At 48.2% G+C, this 22787-nt stretch overlaps 1 protein-coding gene across 3 annotated transcripts in view; it reads left to right on the forward strand.

Moving 5' to 3' along the window:
* Window positions 1-22787, forward strand: part of P3H2 (prolyl 3-hydroxylase 2) — a 123297-nt gene that overhangs the window by 54183 nt on the left and 46327 nt on the right. Inside the window, exon 1 of one of the 3 annotated variants that reach the window (XM_073359045.1) lies at window positions 14465-14552. The exons of the other annotated variants lie outside the window; for them this stretch is intronic. Within the exon in view, the coding sequence (XP_073215146.1) occupies window positions 14535-14552 (18 nt within the window). The 5' untranslated portion in view covers window positions 14465-14534. Of the gene's footprint in view, window positions 1-14464; window positions 14553-22787 lie in introns of those variants that run through there. 3 annotated transcript variants of the gene reach the window in all.

A 22787-nucleotide genomic window follows, 5' to 3' on the forward strand; every position in this document is an offset into this window, starting at 1 on the left:
TTGTGCTGTTGGCCCTTTGACAGGTTCAGCACATTAAAAAGGGGGAGGGAATACTCATTTGATTTAAGGTAATTAATAGCTTAATGAATGCCTCTCCCCTCCCCACCACAAGCAAAATTGCTTGCTCTGTTCAGGTCAGGGGCCAGCCTGTTTTATAACTCACCCCCCTCTATGAGACAGTTGTACTCTGTTGTTAGTTCCAACAAACCCCTTCTGCCTATGCCCCTCTAGATGAAATTATTGTTGTAAAAGTAAAATCCTATGGGAGCCAGGGTATATGGAGAACCTCAGATGCTGTGGGGTGGAAAAGGAAACCCGGTTGTAAGTGAGGATTTAAACTGTGGTTTCTGATTTAGCGGGTGCTGATGTGTGGTTTTGATATCCTGTGAGTGTGGTTTACAGACAATGCTGGTGGCATACTTTTTCATTATAAATATTATTCATTATAGGCCCTTGATCTCTTAGCAGGGACTCTTCCCTAGTACCTTATGCTGGAGTAACAGCATATCATACTTAACGTAGCAAGCAGGCAGCCCACTGATGGCATGGAGCAGCTGAGATCAGAGGATGGGTTCACCTCTGCTCAGACTGCTAGACACAGTCTGAGCCTCCATAGGTGGAGAGGAGAGGCTGTAATATGCCAAGTGAAGCTGTGGATGAATTCTATTAGACTCCTTAAGGGAACAGCACTCAACTTCCCTGGTGCGGGAATGGGGCTATTTTGATTTTTTCCTAGCACCGTAAGGGTATTCATAGAATCATAGAATATCAGGGTTGGAAGGGACCCCTGAAGGTCATCTAGTCCAACCCCCTGCTCGAAGCAGGACCAATTCCCAGTTAAATCATCCCAGCCAGGGCTTTGTCAAGCCTGACCTTAAAAACCTCTAAGGAAGGAGATTCCACCACCTCCCTAGGTAACCCATTCCAGTGTTTCACCACCCTCTTAGTGAAAAAGTTTTTCCTAATATCCAATCTAAACCTCCCCCACTGCAACTTGAGACCATTACTCCTCGTTCTGTCATCTGCTACCATTGAGAACAGTCTAGAGCCATTCTCTTTGGAACCCCCTTTCAGGTAGTTGAAAGCAGCTATCAAATCCCTCCTCATTCTTCTCTTCTGCAGGCTAAACAATCCCAGCTCCCTCAGCCTCTCCTCATAAGTCATGTGTTCCAGATCCCTAATCATTTTTGTTGTCATTATTGATGACCCATTGCAGACAAAGGCTCAGTGGCAGGTGTGTTTTCCAGGAGTGTGGGTGGGGTCTGCACTGTGGGGTAGGGATGCACCTGGTATATTACAGAGGTGCCGTGTAACTAGTTCTAGCGAGGGTATTATATCATACTGGATCTGGCACTGTGTATTTGTATGTGATCTATGTCTATTGATAAATAAGCTTGTTTTTGCCTGGGGAGGTAGCTGGGTACAGGAGCAGTCTGAGCTGCTTTGCCGCTGGCTGGGGTGGAAAATGTTTTCCCTGCCCACCCCCAGCAGCCAAAAGTGAAAGAACCAAGCGGTGCAGTGGTACTACGCCGTCTGGGAGCCCCTGGAACTGGCCCTGACAGGGTACGTACTACTTGACAGCTCTGTGAAATCGGAGCGCCCCTGGAGATGGCTTCCCTGCATTCTCAGTCCGGGAAGCTTTCCAGTATGCTCAGCCGAGGACTGGCTACTGCTCTCCGGAACGACCAGGGAAAGCAAACACGCAGACCCTTGGAGAAATCATGTTGAGATTAAGTCAATGAAAATGCAAGCTGCTGCTTCCAATAACAAACCCAGAGGTTTAGTGGCGTGTGCATTAAAACTTAGAAGGGAGAGAAAAGTCAAATATTTGTATCCACTCCGGAAGCTGTTCTGAAGGAAGCCATGGTACATTGACTTCTGACCTCTTTCCCCCTGTTTGTTAGCTTTAGATCCAGCGCTGAAGGATCAGAGCTTTGAGACCCTGGCAAATTAAACACAGGGTGGGCGCTGTGCCAAAGCCCTGCGTGGCTTGATTTCATTTTTCATTTACTTTTATTTGTAGACATTTAACATACTTTCTTGGCCCATGTTGTGAGACTGGGCTCAGACTGAACAATCAGGTAATTATATTAACAGACCTTTGAGTGAACAGGGAACTTTTCTGCCTCCTTTTAAACAATCACAGTAGATGGGGAGGCTGTTTCTAGCGCTTAGTCACTAGCTGGAGGACTTCAGACAGTCATTAAAGTGTGGGTGTAACAGGGGCCGTAGCTACAGGGGGACAAAGGAGCTGGGTCCTAGGGGAGACCCTGTCTTGACCGGATAAAGTCCCTTCAACTCCCACCGCTCTCTGTGACTTCTCAGAAGCTTCTGCTCAGTCCGCTGCCCTCCCTTGCTGTCCCCTCTTTGCACACACAGCAGGCTCATGATGGCTGCGGTCCATGCTAATCTGCCCTCCCCTGTATCTGCTGCCCCCACTTTGTCTACCTTGGGCAGGAGGCTGGGAGAGGAATGTCACTTACCTAAGTAGAATCCTGCCTGTCTGGTCCCTGGAGCTGCTCCGCTACATCTGACCCAGACAGCCAGGCAGGAACCCCTTCCCTCTACTGTCAGTTGAGCAGTGAAGGGAGGGGCTGGAAAGCGGAGACCTGGATATAAAATTAAACTCCCTAGGTGAAATTCTGGCCTTTCAAGTCCACAGGAGTTTGGCCATTGATTTCAACAGGGCCAAGATTTCACCCTGAATTTCAAAGTTGTTTCAAAAGAAAAATGTGGATTTGCTCTATCAATAGTTACAGGGGCAGATCCAGCACCGCTGTAATGGAGTGGTGCCGGTTCATTTGCCCATCGTATGCTGAGGGTCTGGCAAGCTGTTTCTAGACACTGGGGTATTTGCCATCCTTGGTTAAGAAATACCCAGTACATAGGCCATTGTTGCGGTTATAAATTGTGCACATTTTCAAATACAAAGGGGAGAAAAGAACAAATTTCCTTTTCCCTGGTGTGTTTAAAAAAGACAGCTGTACGGTGCTATGGTAATGGGATTGTGTTTACCCCTGTCTCTTAGTGCTGGGAGGAGTCCTCCATCCTGCCATGCAAATCCAATGAAGTCCGTGGACACGAACCTTTCAGCGTGCTGAAGATACAGAGTCCAATTCAGCATTGCTTTGCACCGGACCTCGTCATTCACACCAGTGCAGAGTGGGTGGAAAAATGCCATTGTAAAAGTAGACACCAGGTCCAGGACTTTGTTCCCCTAAGTCTTTGTATCTATCACCATGCTGCACAACATGGCTGTAGGGTTTAAAGCTCATTATCCTGTCTCAAAAAACACAGGCCTCAACCTCTGGATCCCAAGGGAAATCACTATTCAGGTTTAGCTAGGAAGATGCTCTAGAGCTAATTGGAAGATGCTGCTTCATTGAAATTTCAGCTTTTGGTCTCGATTTGGGCCGAGAAATTTTTTCAATATCTCGGAAGTTTTGGTGGGGTGGGAGAATCTTCCCTGCCCAGCTCTAGTGAGCCCCGCAGTGTTAGGCCTCATACGTGCACGTGAGTAATTCTGATTGCGACCAACAGAGGGCAGTGGTGCACATGCACATCACTATTTGCGTGCAATGCCTTGTGCCATGACAGGAATGGTGTCTTCGTAGGTGGTACAGTAACCCACTTGAAAGCACGACTTCATTCTCCATGTTCCCTTAGGTTTATAATGCCGGATAATAGCAATCACAAGCAGTGATTTATGCTTCTGACTCTTACATTTTTATTTTTATTTTTTTCAAAAGTGACCTAGTCCAAATATGAAGGGTTCGAATGTGCAAGGTTTTCTAATGGTTGGTGCCATGTCAGATGTTCCATAGAAACACGACAACTCACAAGCCAGCTTAAAGCACCCAATCTTGGTGCACGGAGGGACAGTGAGACCTCTGAATAGCTTCAGGGGCGAATACCAGTTTTTATGCTGAAATTTCAGCTCCACAGCGGCGTGTGATACAGTCCAGATGCTTTCAGTTTCATAAAAGGCTGCGTATGAGTGTTCCATATGCCTAAACGTGTTCCCAGAGGGCTAATCCAGGCCTGCTGAGCTCTCTCCCTGTGCACTGCGGCCTGATTTCATCCAGGCTACTCAAATCAGTGTGGCTCTATACAGGCCATTTCTGCCTAGCAGTTTCTCAGTTGTCTTGAAGTGAAATCTCTGACCTTTAAAACAATAAGGGACTCTCTGAAATCAGCCCAAGGCAATGCGGATATAGTCGTGTCAACTGTGACATGGCTTCATATTGTCCTAGCTTGTTTCATCGAGAGAAAATATTGTATGTATTTTTCCGACTTCTATTATGTTCATCCTCCTTTTTTTGTAGTGCTAGGGATTAAAATTCCAGCTAGTCACCTCTGCATCGAGGGGGTTTCACATCGGGCTTAGGTCGCAAGTGCAATGAGTTTCCCCAGTGCTTGAGCGATTAAAAAGCAGACTGAGTAAGGCATTAGAATGTATGTGTTATAAAAACGCTTTGAAATGATTAGGACTTTCACATGACAAAACATGCCGTATAGACTCAAGGAGCTCAATCTACTGAGTTCAACAAAGAGAAGATTAAGGGGTGACTTGATGGCAATCTGTAAGTACCCACCTAGGGAACAAATATTTCATAATGGGCTCTTCAGCCTATAATACACTCCAATGGCTGGAAGTTGAAGCTAGACACATTCAGACTGGAAATAAGACCTAAATTTTTAATAGGGTATTAACCCTTGGGATGATTTACAAAGGGTCGTGCAGGATTCTCCATCACTGGCAATTTTTAAATCAAGATGGGACGTTTTGCTAAAACATACAGTCTAGGAATTCTTGTGGGGCAGGTCTCTGGCCTGTGTTACACAGGAGCTCCGACCAGATGATCACAATGGTCCCTGCTAGCCTTGGAATCTACGGATGCACTTGTGCAATAACTAGCATATGAAACTGTGAGATCTGCTGTTTCTCACCTTCCCTCTTCCCCTCTTGTTTGGCGCTTGCCTTTTGACTTTTAGATTGGATCATAAGCTTCATGGGGCAGAGACCAGAGGCACTTTGGAAAAGTTTACCTAAGTGGTTTAGGAGCCGACTGGCATTTAGGCACTTATGTGACTCAGGCAGTTCTGAACATTTTACCCCTTGTGCCAGGTGTTTGACAAACAAACAGTGACCCTGACCTGACCTGATTGGTAGCACCCTGCAAATCCATGGATATCCATTTTATATCCAAGGATCATTTTTGCAGATCGTATGCGGATACAAATTTGTTATACGTGCAGGGCTGTACGGATTGGTGCGTTACTGTGATACAAACAATAAGAAACAATCCTGCCCCAGACAAAGAGGTAGTTTAAAGAGGCCAAATTGGTTTGGTTTGGGTTCTCCTTCCCCCCTGCCCCCCGTGTTAATTTCTTTGATTCCTAGTGGGCATCGAACCTGACACTCTGCATAAATAAAGAGTGGCACCAAAAATGTGGTCTGCCTGTTCCATGGCCTGAGAAAGACATGAAAGAAGATGATTTTGCAGTTCCCTCATGGCTTCCATCCAAGGCTCTCAAGGAACTTTACATACATTAATGGATTTCCCCTCTTTCCCTGGGAGGTAGGTAGATTAAGGAGGATGCTGAAATATTTAGTCTTTGTTGTAGGAGGGGGAAGGGAGCCCCTCAAATGGCCGACGCAAGGAATTAGAGTGATCTCCGTGGGTTGCTCCAAGGACCCTGGGGGGTTTGGACACCCCAGCACGCTGGAGCCAGAGGCAGCTGCCCACCCCTAATACAGGCAGTGGTTACAACACCATCAGTCCACGGGTCGCAGAACTCCCTCCAGGTGTTTGACCCTCACGGCAGCCCGTGGAGGCGGGTGGGTGCTGTCCCCATTTTACTGAGGAGCAGCGGAGGGCCAGAGGTGCGACAGCCCAAACATTGAAGAGTGGCCTCAGGTTCGTGCCCCTCATGAGGCAGCCTGGTGCACAACACCCCTGAAGGTAAGGCCCAGGGCATGTCATATGGGGCACCCAAAAATTAGAGGCTGCTCTTGAAAACTTGGGCCTAACCAACTTGCGCTGCAGGGTCCGAGAGGGGTAGACTTCAGGCCTTGTGACGCTTGGGCCTGTCCCTCCCTGCTGCCCCCACATCGAATCGCACATTGCAGCACTCCAGCACACGCGAACACGTCCAGCAGCCCCATGAGTCGCACCCGCTCCATTGACCCAGCCCCAGGGCGGGTTTCATCCTTCCACCGGGCACTAGCGTGGCACCAAAGGGCTGTGGCCAAGTCCCCTTCGGGGAGGTTCTCGGCAAAGGGGGCTCGAGGAACGTGGCTCAGAGTCGATGCCGAGCGGTGGTGAGGGAGGACCTGTTTGCCATTCGTGTGTGGTCTGGCGACTCAGCCGGCTTCTGCTGCTGCCACTGGAAACCAGCTTTTTGCGTTCGCCTCGCTCCTGGGATGTCTGCCCTGAGCGCGGTCGCGTGTGCTTCACGCCCGTGGCAGCTCTGCCCTCCGATGTCTCCCGTCTACACTGGAATACGTTGCTGAATTGGAGCTTGTGGGCTAGTTATTCCCCAGCTGGGTCGAGCTGGAGCACCGCTCTGGCTCTGGGGCGGTCGCACGAACCTGCTGAGCTACAGAAGGTGCTTGAGGAGAGTGGTCTGGGACTCAGAGGAGTCGGGGTCCCTTCGCAGCTCTGCTGGGGAATTGCTGTGTGACCTTGGGGATGGTCACATCCCGGCTCCGTGCCTCAACTTCTACATTGGTACGGGTGGTACTGTCTTACCCCTGGCTATTCAGGCTTAGTTAGTTAAAGTTTGTGCCGAGGTTCAAAGTCCCGGGTAGTTGTTTTTAAACAAAACCCAAGACAACAGACAAGATGGTGGCTTTACCCCATCACCTGCCTGTCAGCTTGGTATGTACATGCCAGTCTGCCCCATTTTTATGCAGGTTCCCGCAGCTGCTGAAAGTCTGGGGCATCTCAGATGCAGTGACTGAGCAGGTATGGAGGGGAGTCCCCCGACTCTGGCCCCCCTTTGTTAGGCTCCATTAGATCGTCCTGAGGCTGTAGTACCCGGCAGAGAGCGCAATTTCTGGTTCCTGATTGACCCTTCCTGGTTTTGTCTGCACCAGGGGGCACGGGTCCTGAGTGTGCAGTAGGCACCCAGCTCTGCTGCCCATCGGGGCATCGCCTAGCAGGGCGCTGCTGCCTGACGGCCGCTTCACTGCAAGCACATGTGCTGGGCCCCTCGGGAGAGGCCTGTGGAGTGGGTGGATGTGGATGGAGTTATTGGTTTCCTCTGAGATGCTTTAGTTCAAGAGGGTGGATTAGCTCATATTGGTCTCTGCTGTCAGCTGCCATGGTGGGAGGTCCCATGGTCTCTCTCTATGGAAAATGTGGGACACTTGGCTGGTCTCCTTCTGGCCCAGTTGGGCTCTGATCCATCTAGCTCGGGCTGGGTCCCTCCTCGCAAGTACCCCAACAGGGCTGAGCCTGCTCCCTCCAGCTCAATCGGTCTGGACTGGGTTTCTCCTCTGCTCAGTTGGGCCAGGCTTGCCTGTCGCAGCCAGCTCTTGGGCGGCGGCTGCTGCTCCTTTTGCTGTCCTGCATTTGCCATGCAACGGTCTCCATCAGCTGTAATGACTTTTGGTGAGCCCCACTGTGGAGATGATCAGTATCTCCTCCATGTCACAGATGGGGAAACTGAGGCACAGGGCAGCTAATCAAGTTGCCCGGGGTGAGACTGAGAGGCTGGAAATAGAATAGACAACAGATACGGTGTTTCTGTGGTAGAAAGTCTTAGTGTATTTTATTAAAAAGAAAAGGAGGACTTGTGGCACCTTCGAGACTAACACATTTATTTGCTCAAATAAATTGGTTAGTCTCTAAGGTGCCACAAGTCCTCCTTTTCTTTTTGTGAATACAGACTAACACGGCTGCTACTCTGAAACCGGTGTTTGTATTGCCTCTTCTCCATTGGTGCTCTGCTCATAGGGCTAAATACAGCCTGGAGTAAATGGGTGTGGAAATTTCTGGGCCAAAGTCAATAGGGACCTGATGATCTAAGTTCTGTGTCACCTACGAGTTGGTCAGAAAGCAGGAGAAAGTGGCCAAGTAAGAGTGCTGTGTGCCCATTTAGCCTTCAGTGGATGTGCAAAAGGAGTGACGCTTACACACAAAGTAAAGCAGGCTTTCCCATGCCATCTCTGGTGCTCCTGGCACCCAATTCAGTCCTGGCATAAGCAGGTGTAACTCCCGCTGACTTCACAGGGAATCGCACCCCCTGCGGCCAGGGCTGAATTGGATCCATGTGGTATGTTAAATTGATGTGTCCGACATACGTGCTTGTGCTCTCACTTACATTGGGGCAAACCAGGGGGAACTCCCTTGAAGTCATTGATTAGCACTACTAACGAGGCAGTGTGGTCTAGTGGGTTTGGAGTCAAGGGACCTGGGTTCTATACCTGGCTCTGGCCTGCTGTGTGACTTGGGCAAATCACTTCTGCTCTCTGTGCCTCAGTTTTCCCATCTGTAAAATGGGGATAAAGACACTTCCACTCCTTTTGTGGACATTTTGCAATTGACAGACAGTGCCATACAAGAGCTAAGTGGTGGCTTAAAAAATTCTGCAAGTTACAGTCAGACCCACAGACTGTAGCATTGGCGCTAGGTACACAACTCTGCTACCTACGCCCCTTTGCCAGCAACTTACACCACCGGGGGGTCCAGCTGAATTGTGCCCATTGGGCTAGGTTCATCCTTGGTGTAAACCTATTGACTTCAGTGAATTATGTGAGGGGTGAGTTTGGCGTGTTGTGATTTGCAGGAATGACCACAATATGTGTTTCCAATGTATTTTGTACTAGTTTTTCTATCGTGGCCTTTCCTTCATTTAGAAGGAATCTAGGCTCATTTATTCTTTTTTTTGCCATTCCAACAGTAGAATAGGATTGGAACAGACGGACTGGTTTCCAAAAGCATTTTGAAACAAGCAGCCATTGCTCACCTAGGCAAACAAGAGGACTCGCTAAGAAAGGAGTCCAAAGCAAAAACAAAAGAATAAGCGTGATATTATGGTGGTATCAAGCATGCCAGTCAGCGGCCTAAATGCATTGATTTGACAGTAGATTGTAACTTACTGAACTCTCCATTTTCAAACTTAAGCCGTTGGTGGCTGGCAGGAAATGTCTGCTTGCAATAGAATATTTTGAAATGGAGCAGGCCCTGTGCATTGTATTCTGGAAAAGGACACGGGGGTACGGGGTTGACAATTCATGAGGTGGTTTGGCTAGTTCTAATGGATATAGCTACGTGCGGCCTTGGGCCTGTCATGAGACACCTGGCTAAAAGGTAAGTTATCGTGCCTTTTTGGGCCGCTGTACCTACCAGCCGTGTTTTAGCCCTAACCGATCACTCAAGCAAAGCAACACTGTACTTGGATGGGAGCCCAGAAATGGTGTGGGTAACTTCTTCATAGTTGATGCCCTTCTCTTTAAGTCATTTCTGAACCAATGCCGGGGCTTGATTTAGCAGATGCTGTGCTGCTGGAGGGACCACCTTTTAGAGAAGATGCAAAATCGGGCTCCTCACTCCTGATGGTCACTGAATATTCTGGGACTACAGAGGTTAGACCTGGTATCCTGGCCAAATTCCAAATTATGTTCTGGCTACCTGAATACCTTTCTGTGTCACCTTTGCACGCCCTGCCCTTCCACAGTTCATCCTGAGCTGGTTCTGCCGCAGAGCCAGCTGTAGGAATCCTCGTGAAATATTGTGGTGATCAGAGCGTTCCAAGAAATCGTTGTTAATATAATTGATAGAAATATTGTCTGTCTTTAATGTCTCTGAAAACTGGTGTGTTTGAGTTTATTTATTGCTATTTCCCTCCCTGAACTATGCTGTGAACAGTGCAGTGAAATTCACGGTACACAGAAAGTAAAATGGATGACTCTGGTTATATTGTTCTTAGCCTTCATCTGATTTACTTTCCCTGCTGTGCTGGCCAAGAAGTTGATTAGATGGCAAACTTATTCTGGCTTCATCAGCCTCAAGTGCTGTTACTGAGCCTGCTTGACAAATTTCCAACAAAAATCTTTTTTGGAAGGAAATTTTGGCATTTTGACAAAACAGAAATTTTTGTGGAAAGTGTCGGAAAACCCGAAAATTGAAAAATTTCAGCTGAAAACTAAAATGTTTTTGCTTCTCGAGTTTCATTTTTTCCACAAAAAGTCAAAATTTTCTGCAGGCTTCCCCTCACCCTCGTTTTCCAGCCTGTTTCAGCTGTTAGGAACAAGGGGAGGGGATTTTCCCTTTTAACTCTCTGACTTTACCTTGGCATCATCTCCCTTTTTCACTGTAAGTATTTCATCTGGAGATGAAATAGCTCTTTGCGCTGCTGGGGACTCCCTCATTGGGGGTAAAACGGGCCCCACCCACACTGGTGACTCTGCAGACAGGCAGACCTTTGTTAGTCGCAGGTCACAGATGTAGGGAAGAGCCACCACTGGCTACAGTTCAGGCTGGCAAAGACGAAACCAGCCTGACCCTATTTGACATCCCCTTGGTGGATTTCAGAGTCTCTCTAAATAGCCTTGTATGGAGTTAGCCATATTTGATTTTCAAAGAAGGACCAGGGCGTGGACAGGAGCAGCAACAAAGAGCCACTTTTATAAGGGCTGAGTGAGCCCTTGAAGGGGACTAATTAACAATCTTAAGGTCAGTAGGAAATTATTGCAACATCTTAGGCCCTTAAAATAGCATATGAGAGTCTCCAGTGGTAGTGTTCAGCCTCCCAGCGGTCTGGGTCTGTAGGTAAGTGGGTTTTAGACCTATTTAACAGATGTTGAAACTGAGTGACAGGGTGGTTTGGAGATTTGTCCAAGAACCCACAGCGAGTCAGAGGCAGGATTTAGAAACCAGCTCAGACTTTCAGGTCCCTGTGCTAAGCACAGACGGCATTGGCCTCTTGCCCAGAGTTCACTCCCCCTGTGTTCTGAATAAAAGCATATACTGATCTTCATTTTCTACGTACCGGGACATCGCTTTGTCCCAGACAGAGGGTAATGTCTCGGTCTTCGGAGGTGATGTCGCAGGAGGGAGCAGCCGTGCTGCACTGAATTAATAGTGGCAGCTTTGTCAGAAATACCAACGTTCATTCCAGGGAGAAATAACCCGGGTTGACATCGCGTGGCGCCTCTGTATTCGGTCGGGTGAAACGCACGCCTTGCTCCCCGAGGGCTCTACGTGGCTGTTTGTCTAGTTCATCCTGGCAACCCACTGGGCTCCGTGACGCAGGACCACGTCGCCTGCTTTCTTCCATGTCCGAGAGAGAAAGTAAAGCAGCAGGCAACTGAACCCTCTTCACTCCTCCCAGTGGCACATAACTCCAGGTAGCCTGTTCCTCCAGCCATTGCGCTCGTGCTGAGAGCCCATCGGCTCTTACAAATTAAGGCGGATAGGAGACCATTAGGGAATGCCCACCACTGACCCTGCTCACGGCTCCTCTCCTGCAAAGGGATCCGCCGGCATGGGCAATGAATGGAGTCCCATCGGCTTAGCCGAGGCCTGGGACTAGGAAAAAGGGTGCTGCTGAAGGAATTGGCAGACGTGTGCGTGTCAGAGCTTGGCTGGGCTTGGGCTGGTTTCCAGCCTGGCACACTGTCTCTCACTTCAGTTAGGACTCTGTGCAGAGTAAGTCTTCACCCTGTGTAGGACCAGGTCCTGAGGGAGTAGCTGTGCCATGTTTGTCCCAGCAAGGAGTATGACGATCTTCATCCCAGTGCACCGGCTCTACAGTGGTGTTCCTTTATCCCACGTGGAAGTCTGTGTAGGGGAGCAATGATCGCAATTCAGTAGCGTCCCTTCCAAGTCGGCACAGAACCAGCACCCCAGCGCTGCTGCTGAAATGAGAGTAAAACCAAGATCCTGACGAATTGGTAATGGAGGGTCCCTTGGCACTTGCTACAAGCATAGTTGACATTCTCCGCTCAAGAAGGCGCCTGGGATAGCAGAGCAGGGTGGGGGCTGCAGGTCAGAACTGAAAGAAACTGCCCACAGCCAGGTGGCTCTCACAAGACTGGAACAGCCTGCAAATCTTCTTGCGGTGTTATGGCTGGGTTAGGTATTAGCAGAGCCGCGCGACTTGCTCAGGACTGGAGGAACTGAAGGTGGAGCCGGTCAGGAATGATGGGAGTTGGCAGAACTGAGGGGGAGCCAAGGCATGGAATAGCAGAGGGCGCCGCAACTCTTTCAAACTTCCTGGGCACTAGCGAGGAAGAAGCTCGCACACGGACTACCCGCGGGAGACCTGCTTGGAGGGCCTAGGGAAAAGATGCCACTTTGGCATTGTGCTGCAGTCTGATTGAGCACTCGCCGTTTGCCGATGGATCTGCGCTACAAGTCCAGCCAGACATTCCAAGAAGAGAGGTCTCTAGCATGGGCAGAGTGCAGTGCCTTATGGTTTTGTGCTGTGGGCTATCAAAAAAGACACAACTGTGGCTGGCTGGCAGTGAGTTTGCTAAAGAGAGGCCCAGGACCGCGCTAGTATAAAAACTCACCTACGCCTCATACCAAGCGACCTTTTGGCTCAGTGTGGTGGTCATTGGCAGTGGAGTAGTTTGAGAAGTGATGTGGCCGTCATGCTATCCCTAGCCTTCTGGATTACCAGAGAGCGAGAGTGTCCAGAAAAGCAAGAATTCAGTCTATGGAAACTTGTAACTTTGCCACCTCTCCAAACAGTGGTATTTTCTTGCGGTATTTCCTAATTTTTTGAGGTGGAAAAATGAGGAAAACAGGCCATATAATTTTCAGAGAACGTCCAACAGGCCGTAGCTTAGTATTGTTAAATGCAACTTAGGCCTGGTCTAGGAATGTGTGACAAACTCACCCCACCCCGCTGACATAGCCAAGCGGGCAGAACTTCCAGCGTGACCATCGCTATACAGGCAGAAGGGTGCTACTGTCAGCTCAGTGAACCTTGTTCGGGGAGGTGGTGCGACTGTGTCGGCAGAAAAGCTCCTGTCGGCAGTCACTGGATCTACACAAGGGGCCCTGCTGACGTAGCCCTCCTGGTGCACAGGCTTTGTAGTGTAGACATGCCCTTAGTGGCAATAAACTTAGGATTGCACTGTCCTCTACTGAAACTGAAGCTGCACTGGCAGAGAATTAAGGGTTCCGTTTTTGGTCCCTTCTCATACTGGCTCCCAGCTGGGAGCAGGGTCCAGCGGCTCAGCTTTCCAGGAGAGCAGGGGGCAGCTGGGCTCTAGCTGCCTGGCTTTCTTGTTAGTATCACGGTTCCTGCTGTGAAACTGACACAACGACCAACAGCCGATGTAAGGGACACAGTGTCTATACAGACTCTGTGTCGCCCTAACTACACCGACATAAGCCCTCCGCCGGTCGTGGAGGTGCAGTTATGATGTCGGTGTAGTAGGGCACTTACCAACTGAGTAGTGTAGACCAGCCCCACAGTGTAGATACAGCCTTGGTGGCCACCTTTTCCTGTTGCACAGTCCCTGAAGAGAGTGGCCATACTTGGTGTATGCATGCACAGGAAGAATGAGGGGGCACTTTCATTTGGGTGAAGCCCATTATGTCCCCTGAGGGTAGGGTACAGTAGGGTGGGGTGGGTGCCGCTTTCTTGTAACTGCCTCCGTGCTTCCATAGCTAGTTTTGCCCACCCTAGTCTTGGCATTGTGAGAGCAGGGTTTCACACAAGTTTATCCGTGAGCATCTCTCTTTGTGTACATTTTCCACCTGCCTCCTCCTTTTCATACCATGATTTGCTGTAGACCCCTTCATCACGAGGAGATTCCCACCCTGAGGTTGACTGGAAGTTTGGAAGGAGGAGATCTCTCGTGCTAAATGGAGGAATTTTCCTCTAGCTCAAGGGATAGAGCAGGTGCCTGTGTAGCCATACTGATTGTATTGTGGTTTAGCAACAACAGAATTATAGCCTTGTAATGCTGTGGTTGTTATCTAACTAAGAATAACCTGGTGAGGCATCAAGTCTTTTTACAAACTGGTGATTGTTAATGAGCGTTGAGATGGTGTTAACGTCACTACGGGAGTGATCGTCCCATGGTGTTCTATTCAGAACATTGTACAAAGAATCTTTAACCTCCCATTGTACTGAATGTCCTAATAAACATGCATTGGAGTGTGGTTGGTTACTGAGAGCCATGGAGTTGGGCGTCAGGACTCTTGGGTTCTACTGCTGGCTTTGCCATTGATTTGCCATGTGACCTCAGTTTCCACATCTGTGAGGTGGGGACAATGATACCTCCCTCACAGAGGGCGTGAAGGGTTTAGCAAAGGTTAATAAAGAACCTTGTATGGGAACATTGCAAAGCATTACAATTTATTATTCTTGCGTGTTGTGAAGCAAGCCCGGTACTCTTAATCATCACAGTAATTTGGCCATTTTGGACTCTGGCTGGATTCTCTCCGCGTCAGACAGTAGCAAAGTTTAACTTTGTAGCAGGAGGGCTCGGAGACTGGTGTGCCTCAGTGTCTGAGTCAAAAGCAGGGGGCGTTCTGGACTAATTGGATCCAGGTTCTCAGGAAATGAAAGCCGTCCACTTGGTAAGTGTTTAGTCATTATTACCAAGGCACAGCCTGGGAACGCAAGCAAAGTTTTTCTTGTTTTTTGTTCATTTCAGAAGTAGCAAATCCAGCTGAGATTTGTGGTTCCTGGAGCATGTGGAGGTGATTGTTTGGCCAGCATGAGGACTTTCTTGCTGAAAGCCTGGGCCAAGTTCAGCCCAGTGCAGCTCCATTGAAGTAAATTGAGCTACACCAAGGACGGAGTGGGCTCCCTGTCTGTATCTTGTTGGCAGAGGCATTTCTTGCTGGACACTGGTGCTGGCTCTTCTCTCCTGCTGGTGCAAATCAGGAGTAGCTCCACTGAAATCAGTGAATTGCATTGGTGTAAAACTGCCATATTGAGGGGAGAATCGGGCCCCCTCCAAGGTCCTTTCCTATGCTAGCTTCAGCTATATAGAAACTTGAGCTGATTTATGCCGCTCTGGCTATTTGGTTGCTGTTGGGAGGGAAGGAGAGAGAGAGAGAGAGTCTCCTGCTAGCAGACTCTACGGGCACCAGAAGCTTTACAGAAGAAGAGAACACATTAGTGGATCAACTATTTCCCCTAATTGCCCATTGTCCAAGTCCTTCGTTAGATCCCCTTCTGAAGAGTAGTGTGGATTGTTGCTGTGCGTTATTAAACAGCTGGCCCTTTCCACCTCAGAGGTGATGACATTTTATTGGGTGGGGAAAGTGCTTTGGAAACCCTCCGGATGGAAACCACGATATCTATACGAGGGATTGTGATAGGTCTTTTATTCCTGTGAGTCAGCCTTGGCCATAACATTCGTGGGCTGCAGAAAGAGGACCTTTCCTCCAAGGAGTGCTTAGGTTCAATTTTGCATGGGACCATGCACAGGAATCGTTTCAGTGTGAAATCTGCCATGCTAAGACCATTTCCCTCTGCCTGATGAAGCTGATTCCCATCTTCTCCATGTCAGAGCATCTGTCACTCCTCCACCAATCTGAGTGCCTACTCGAGATCAATCTCTTTGATGCTGGTGTGGAACATTCCACTGTGTTTTGGTTTCATGAGCCCTGAACCCAGCTCTTGTCGCTTGTTTTTCCTGGTTTGGTTTCAAAACAATGAAACAACCAGCATGAACTTTGTGTGAAAATCTGCATTGATTTACCCAAATGCTTGTGGATTTCGGTGAAGCTATGGACACGTTTGCAGTTTCACTTCAGCAGTCTGTCTTACTCTGACTCACGCATCTAAACATGTGTGTGCGCGCGTGTGTGTAAGTGTGTTATATTTTCATTACAATCCTCTTTCCTAAAAAAACTATATCGTAGCTTAGCTCTTTACTTATTCCATGGCCTCAGCCAAACTCTAGGGAGAATAATGTACTATAGTGTCCTGGAGTCTTCAAATCCCACCTTTATAGCAGGTAGGGAGTGTCATTTTTTTGTTTTTAGTTTTAAGCGGGAATTCGGGGTGTTCAGTGGAATTCACCCTTCGAGTCAGGTAGAATTTTAATGCTCCCCCTGACTTCAACGTATGTTGCTTCTCTTGCAGTGAGCAAATTAAGGGGGCAGCTGGAGTTCCAGAAGTTAGAGGATTCATGGGATCGGGGTTGAAGTCTCTTGTAAAGAGTTCAGTGCTCTCCAGAAAGAATGATCTTGTAAATTGAGTTAATTGCAAACTCACATCCTCACATTAAGTAGAGCCTTACTCTAGGAGAAATTCCTAGGAACAGCGGTCATAAATCCAGTCCCCTGCTATTGCATGCAAACCCATCGTATAATCCCATTCATAATTTTATCAAGATGAATCTTAAAATTAGCTAGCAGAGATAGCCATTTCCTGCAATATCCTTGGAAAACCCTGTTGAATTAAGTATCTTTAAGGCGCTTAGTTTTAAATGAATGGTTTACATGTTGTTGTGGGCCAGCATTGCATGTAACCTCTCGGGGTGGGAGATGTGACGTGAGGCCTGGGAGGTCAAAGGACTATATTGAAAATGTGCCGGACAGGAATGGACTTTTGAGGCAATAAGTGTTAAGTGCATCCTTAGGTGGAGGTTAATGCAAACGGCCCACCTCTGGTTATGCAAAAGCTTAACCTTTTAAAGCTCCGCCTTGAGGAGCATGTCACTGTCTGCTGATTAACTGTTCCCAGAGACTGGAGATCAAAGGCCCTGGTTTGTATAAAGAAATGGGTGAACTGTCCAGCCTCGGTTCCGGTTCTGAATTGGAGACAATTATGAACGTGTAACCCGGGGTGAAATGCAGTTGTGGGTTTTGAGGGATTTACACCTACCAGCTCCTGAGGGTGGAGCTGGGGATGATCTCTGGTAAGCTTTTTAGCGCGCGTGTAGCTTTTTGGAATAGGTTTTCTCTGTAATACTTTCACCTTAAGAATAAATGTACTTGCTTAGAAAGAGCTGTGTGGTGACTAATGCCTGCTGGCAATGACACTGTTCATAACCTTCGAAGAGAAAGCAAAGCACCGACTGGCCTGATTAGGCAGTCTGGCTTGCTGGGAATGTCACAGTGTAGGCAGGGAACTCTGCAGCCTGGAAAAACCCTGGTCAGGAGGGAGAGAGACGCAGCTCTCTGACCAACAGAGGTGATGGCTGGGAGCCGGGAGCCAAGAGCCTTTAAGTGGAGGCCCTTGGGGGATGATGGAGCAGGAAGACGGGAAGTTACGCTGAAACTCTGACAGCCCCCATTACCACTACTCTGTCGACTCTAGTGGGATTAGCTGTGGAGTGAGGTATTGTAATTACAATTTTACACAATTACGGGTATTACATTTTGTGTAAAGCAAACAGAATCAGCAGCCTGGGTTAGAGAAGTGTGTAAGTGTGCAGCCTCTCCCGCTCCTCAGCATGTCAGTATCCGCTCTGGACGGCTGCAAGATGGATGAGGAGAGGTTCAGCGATCCAGCCAGGCCACCCCAAACAGAATTATCAGCCCTCTCAAAAATGAATGTTGAAACCGGACCGCTGCTAATATTGGGCCGCCTTTCTCGCTTCCCTTCTTCCCTTCAAAGATCCTGAAGTTGTCTTTTTATTTAAATCCTGTTTAGTTTCTGCAGAATTTCTACCAAATAATGATGGGGGTGGTTATTTAATTAAATCTGCAGTGGCTTTAATGTCTGCCATCCTTGTGTTTTCATGCTTTCAGCACTTGGTAGGCGTAATGAACTGAGCTATGAATCCAGCCCTGGAGGAGCTATTCTGAAAACGCTGTGGCAGGCAAAGCCATTTTCTTAAAGACTGTCAAAGACTCTGGTGGGAATAGTTACATGGCAAGTCTGTTTTCTCTTTGGGATTTTCGAGTTTTAATTTGCCTCTCTTTATTTCCCCCTCTTGCAGGGATAGCATTGCTTGTAGTGTATGCAGAAAGCACCTTCTTTCTAAGATAGCACAGTCCTGTTCCTGGCTTTCCCCTTCGGGTTATTCACGGATTCATTTTAAAAATAAACACTGTTGTTTAAAAATAACAAATGGACCAAACTCACTATTCAGGTCAGCTGATACGTTCCTTGGAAGATAAACTGTCTTTTGTCAGAGAGCCACGTTCGGGCTTGGAGCAGTGCTGGGACAAGCCAATTACAGCTAGACACAAGTCTGTATTTAAGTCAGAAAAGTGGCTATGGTCTTACTCGCTGGATCTGTTGTGTCTTGGTGGCCTGCGCTTGATGGTTGTAACTAACTCGAGCTCTCCCTTGAAAGGGCATCAGGGAGAAGCAGCTCTTGGAAGTGCCTGGACAATGCTCAGTAATGGCAGCATGCTGGACATTCAGCAGCTCATCATTTGAGTCTTTTAAGAGGTGCTGAGCTGTTGTGGCACTCTGGGGGAAACCGTTCTATTGTTGGAGTATTTCTGGCTCCTAGTTTTCTGTCTTGTTTTTCTTCCATCTTTTTTTTAGTTACTGCTGGAGAGATTAGCATGAAAACAGTGGCCCTGCTGCTTCATCTGCTCCCACACCTGGTGTCACGCGTCCTCTCCTTATGATGCAATAAACCTCACAAGAGCCAGTGGTTGTGGTGTTTGAAATGGTGTGTTAGGACATTGGATGAGAGACAGGAAGCTCGAGCAGACAAACCCCTCACCTGGAAAGGTCCTGTTTGCATATGTCCTCCCGGAAAGGAAAAAATGAAAAAAGGCAAGAGAAATGGATAAGCTGAGACACTGAGTGAGGATGGTTGATATCAGTGGTCTGTTGTGTCTGATGTATCTTCTGTCAAGGGGACTGTGTTGTGCCCGTAGAGAGACTCTGTGGTCCATTCTCTGACTTCTCTCATTGCACCGTGAACCTCCTAATTAACTCTTACAATACTGCTTTTTGCAGAGATTGCAGGGAGGTGTCAGCGGGTACAGTACAGGCAGAAGAATCCTAGAATCTCAGGGTTGGAAGGGACCTCAGGAGGTCATCTAGTCCCACCCCCTGCTCAAAGCAGGACCAATCCCCAATTAAATTGTCCCAGCCAGGGCTTGGTCAAGCCTGACCTTGAAAAACTTCTAAGGAAGGAGATTCCACCACCTCCCTAGGCAACGCATTCCAGTGTTTCACCACCCTCCTAGTGAAAAAGTTTTTCCTAATATCCAACCTAAATCTCCCCCACTGCAACTTGAGACCATTACTCCTCGTTCTGTCATCTTCTACCACTGAGAATAGTCTAGAACCATCCTCTCTGGAACCACCTCTCAGGTAGTTGAAAGCAGCTATCAAATCCCCCCTCATTCTTCTCTTCTGCAGACTAAACAACCCAGTTCCCTCAGCCTCTCCTCATAAGTCATGTGTTCCAGATCCCTAATCATTTTTGTTGCCCTTCGCTGGACTCTCTCCAATTTATCCACATCCTTCTTGTAGTGTGGGGCCCAAAACTGGACACAGTACTCCAGATGAGGCCTCACCAATGTCGAATAGAGGGGAACGATCACGTCCCTCGATCTGATCGCTGTGCCCCTACTTATACATCCCAAAATGCCATTGGCCTTCTTGGCAACAAGGGCACACTGCTGACTCATATCCAGCTTCTCGTCCACTGTCACCCCAGGTCCTTTTCCACAGAACTGCTGCCTAGCCATTCGGTCCCCAGTCTGTAGCGGTGCATTGGGTTCTTCCGTCCTAAGTGCAGGACCCTGCACTTATCCTTATTGAACCTCATCAGATTTCTTGTGGCCCAATCCTCCAATTTGTCTAGGTCCCTCTGTATCCTATCCCTGCCCTCCAGCATATCTACCACTCCTCCCAGTTTAGTATCATCCACAAATTTGCTGAGAGTGCAATCCACACCATCCTCCAGATCATTCCAGAAGAACTGCTGTACCCTGATAGAAAACCGGCATAGCCTGCTGTTGTGAAGCTCAGTGTGCTCTGCTATTGGTAGGTAGGTAGGTAGATCGAACAGCCTATTGTGTACAGCAGAGTTTATTGTGAAGCTCATAGATCTTCCTACGGAACATGTTTCCTCAATTCAACTACACAAGCATGGGTCTGAACTGCTGTTCCATCACAGCAGGAGTCTGCAAACCAGCGGAGGTTCTGTGCTGTAATGAAGAGGATGTTTTAGTGGCCTAGATTTTAGATTAGGATTATATAAGAAACACACATTCCAATCCTGGCATTCTGATCAGCCCTTCATCCTTGCTGGTGTACATATTGTAAATTGGGTTCTGTGCACTTTACATGTCTTTGGGATTAGGCCTTAAAAACTGAGGTCAGCTCTGCTCTGCTTGGACCTTGGAGCCCACAAGCCTTTTAGTAAATGTAGGAGTGTTTCCCGGTTTTCTGCCTGCAAACTCCTTGGTCTGCTTGGTTGCTGCCCCTCATCTCCGAGGAAGTGTCTGCATTTCCGTGGTGGCATCTGAGATGTTTTCAGATCTTTAATGTTGGAAGGTGCGATATAAATATCAAGTATTGTCGTGCTCCCATGCCTAGTGGCTGCAGGGAATACAATAAATGCACAGTCCTGCTTCCTTGTCTTTGTCAGACTTCTATGACGTACGCCACAATTGTTCTTGCTGCACATTAAAATTGTTTTTGCTGCACATTTAAAGCGCCCCCGGGGCTCCCCACAGTGGCTGCAGCCCCCATGGCGCTCCGCTGCGGTAGCGGCGGCCAGAGCCCGGCGCCCTTTAAATCGCCCTCGGGCTCCCAGCTGCCTGTGCAGCTGGGAGCTCCAGGGGTGATTTAAAGGCCTCAGGGCTCCCAGCCGCAGCCGGAGCCCTGGGGCTTTTAAATCTTGATTTTAAAGGCCCCGCCTTGTCCGGTTGAGGCCACGCCTCTTCCAGTCGAGGCCACACACCCCTGCTCAGGACTCCGGAGTACCAGTAAGTCCTTTAAGTTACTTTCACCCCTGGTTTGGTGCTGTATATTGCTGTTCACGTCTGGCTTTAAAGGCAATAATGCCTGGCCACAAGAGACCTCAGAGGCTCAGGAGGTGAACTGGGGTGCATTTGTAAGTCTATTGATCTAGCTTGACCAAAAACTATGTGAAGTGTTTTTTCTTACAAGTACCAAAAGGTAAACTGTTCTTTAGCGTTTCCCAAAGGCTAAATAAAATTCTGCCAGTCCCAATGGGAGTTATGAAAGGAGAACCTTTTGCCACTTACTCATTTGCCATCTGATTTATGTTTGCATCCATTTAAATGCATAGAATACATACATTTTCTTACCAGGCCCAAGCAGGAGAAATTGATGAGGCACCTGGATTGTCAAATTTATAGTGTTTTCCACCACAAGCTCCAGTATAGCTAATTGGTGTCTTTAGCTCCTGTTGATTGATATCTTTTAATAGTAGGTTCTTTGGGCCCAGTTCTACCTTGAGCTGCAAGGGCTCAACTTCGCCAGATGTCCCATTGGCCATGTGTCACCTGGTATGAGTGAATCTTCCTGGTCCAGTATTGCGCTACAAAATAGGGTGGTGGAATTTGCATACTGCCAGATACACCCTTGGCGTGACTTCAGCTTGAGTATGGGCTGCGTGTGTTGCACCTATTGGCATGGAGGAAAGAATTCACTCTGCACAGCCTTCTGTTTACATCCAGTTTTCAGCTTCAGCCTTAACTATTTGCCAAGAGAGCCAACAGGGCTTGTTCTAGGAAAGTTTTCTTTTATAAAGTGTTATTTAATGCATGACTTAGCCTTCTTCTGAGTGTGTTAAACAGAATCAAATTTTCTTGGGAGAAAATCCCAACGGGAGCAATTTGCATGATCAATCATAGTGAAGGCTCGGTACAAGACCATAAATACACGCAGATCTCCGGCTGCATGCTCCCATGACATATCCTAGGACATATTCAGTGTGTTTGGGATTTGGGAGTGGGAGGTGTTTTTCTTCTGGGAAATGGTTCAGCAAGTAACTTGGGTATGAGTGATGATCCTTTTGCCTGACTTGCTGAATTGTGTACGTGCGAGAGCATAAGGCATGTGATGCACAAGCACAAATATATGTACGAAAGGCTTGATTCTCAACTCCGTCTGAGCACAGCTTAGGCAGCATGGAGAGTGGGGAGCTGCAGGGGGCCAGATGGGGCTCTCTGATTCAGGACTCATCAGCTCTGGTGCAAATTGGGACTGTCCTTGTGCAACCTTCCCTTAAAGCACTGGAGGACGGGGCAAAGCAAATTGTGGTCATACACACCCTAATCTGATCACCCACCACCCCTAGAATGCCCCCAGTGCGCTCCTACTCTCCTTACGTTGGGGATGGGGGGTAGCTAGGGCAGAAGGTAGTACAGTGCTTCCACTGGCCTCACACTAGTGGAGAGTTCCTTGGAACAGGGGTAATTCTCTGATGACCTCCTCCAGCTACTCTGTGGCCACTCTGTGTTGCTTACCCACTACACAGTGGCCTTATCAGACTGGAGAATCATAGAATGTCAGGGTTGGAAGGGACCTCAGGAGGTCATCTAGTCCAACCCCCTGCTCAAAGCAGGACCAATCCCCAATTTTTGCCCCAGATCCCTAAATGGCCCCCTCAAGGAATGAACTCTCAACCCTGGGTTTAGCAGGGCAATGCTCAAACTACTGAGCTATCCCTCCCCCCCCCCGAATCTTTTGGTCCATTGTGTATGCACATGAATGTGTGTGTGTGTGTGTGTGTGTATATATATACATATATATATAAAAAAACATGGAGATAATCACCCAAGTGAGAGATCCATTAGGACAGCTAGTCTATCTCCCTGCAGCAGATGCAGGATTGTTCCCTGTGGAATATTTTCTCAGAGTTTGTTCAGCCCAGTTATAATTTCCAAAGTAAGGATGCTTCAAAG

This window comes from Lepidochelys kempii, chromosome 9 (assembly GCF_965140285.1).
Source record: "Lepidochelys kempii isolate rLepKem1 chromosome 9, rLepKem1.hap1, whole genome shotgun sequence".
Taxonomy (NCBI): domain Eukaryota; kingdom Metazoa; phylum Chordata; order Testudines; family Cheloniidae; genus Lepidochelys; species Lepidochelys kempii.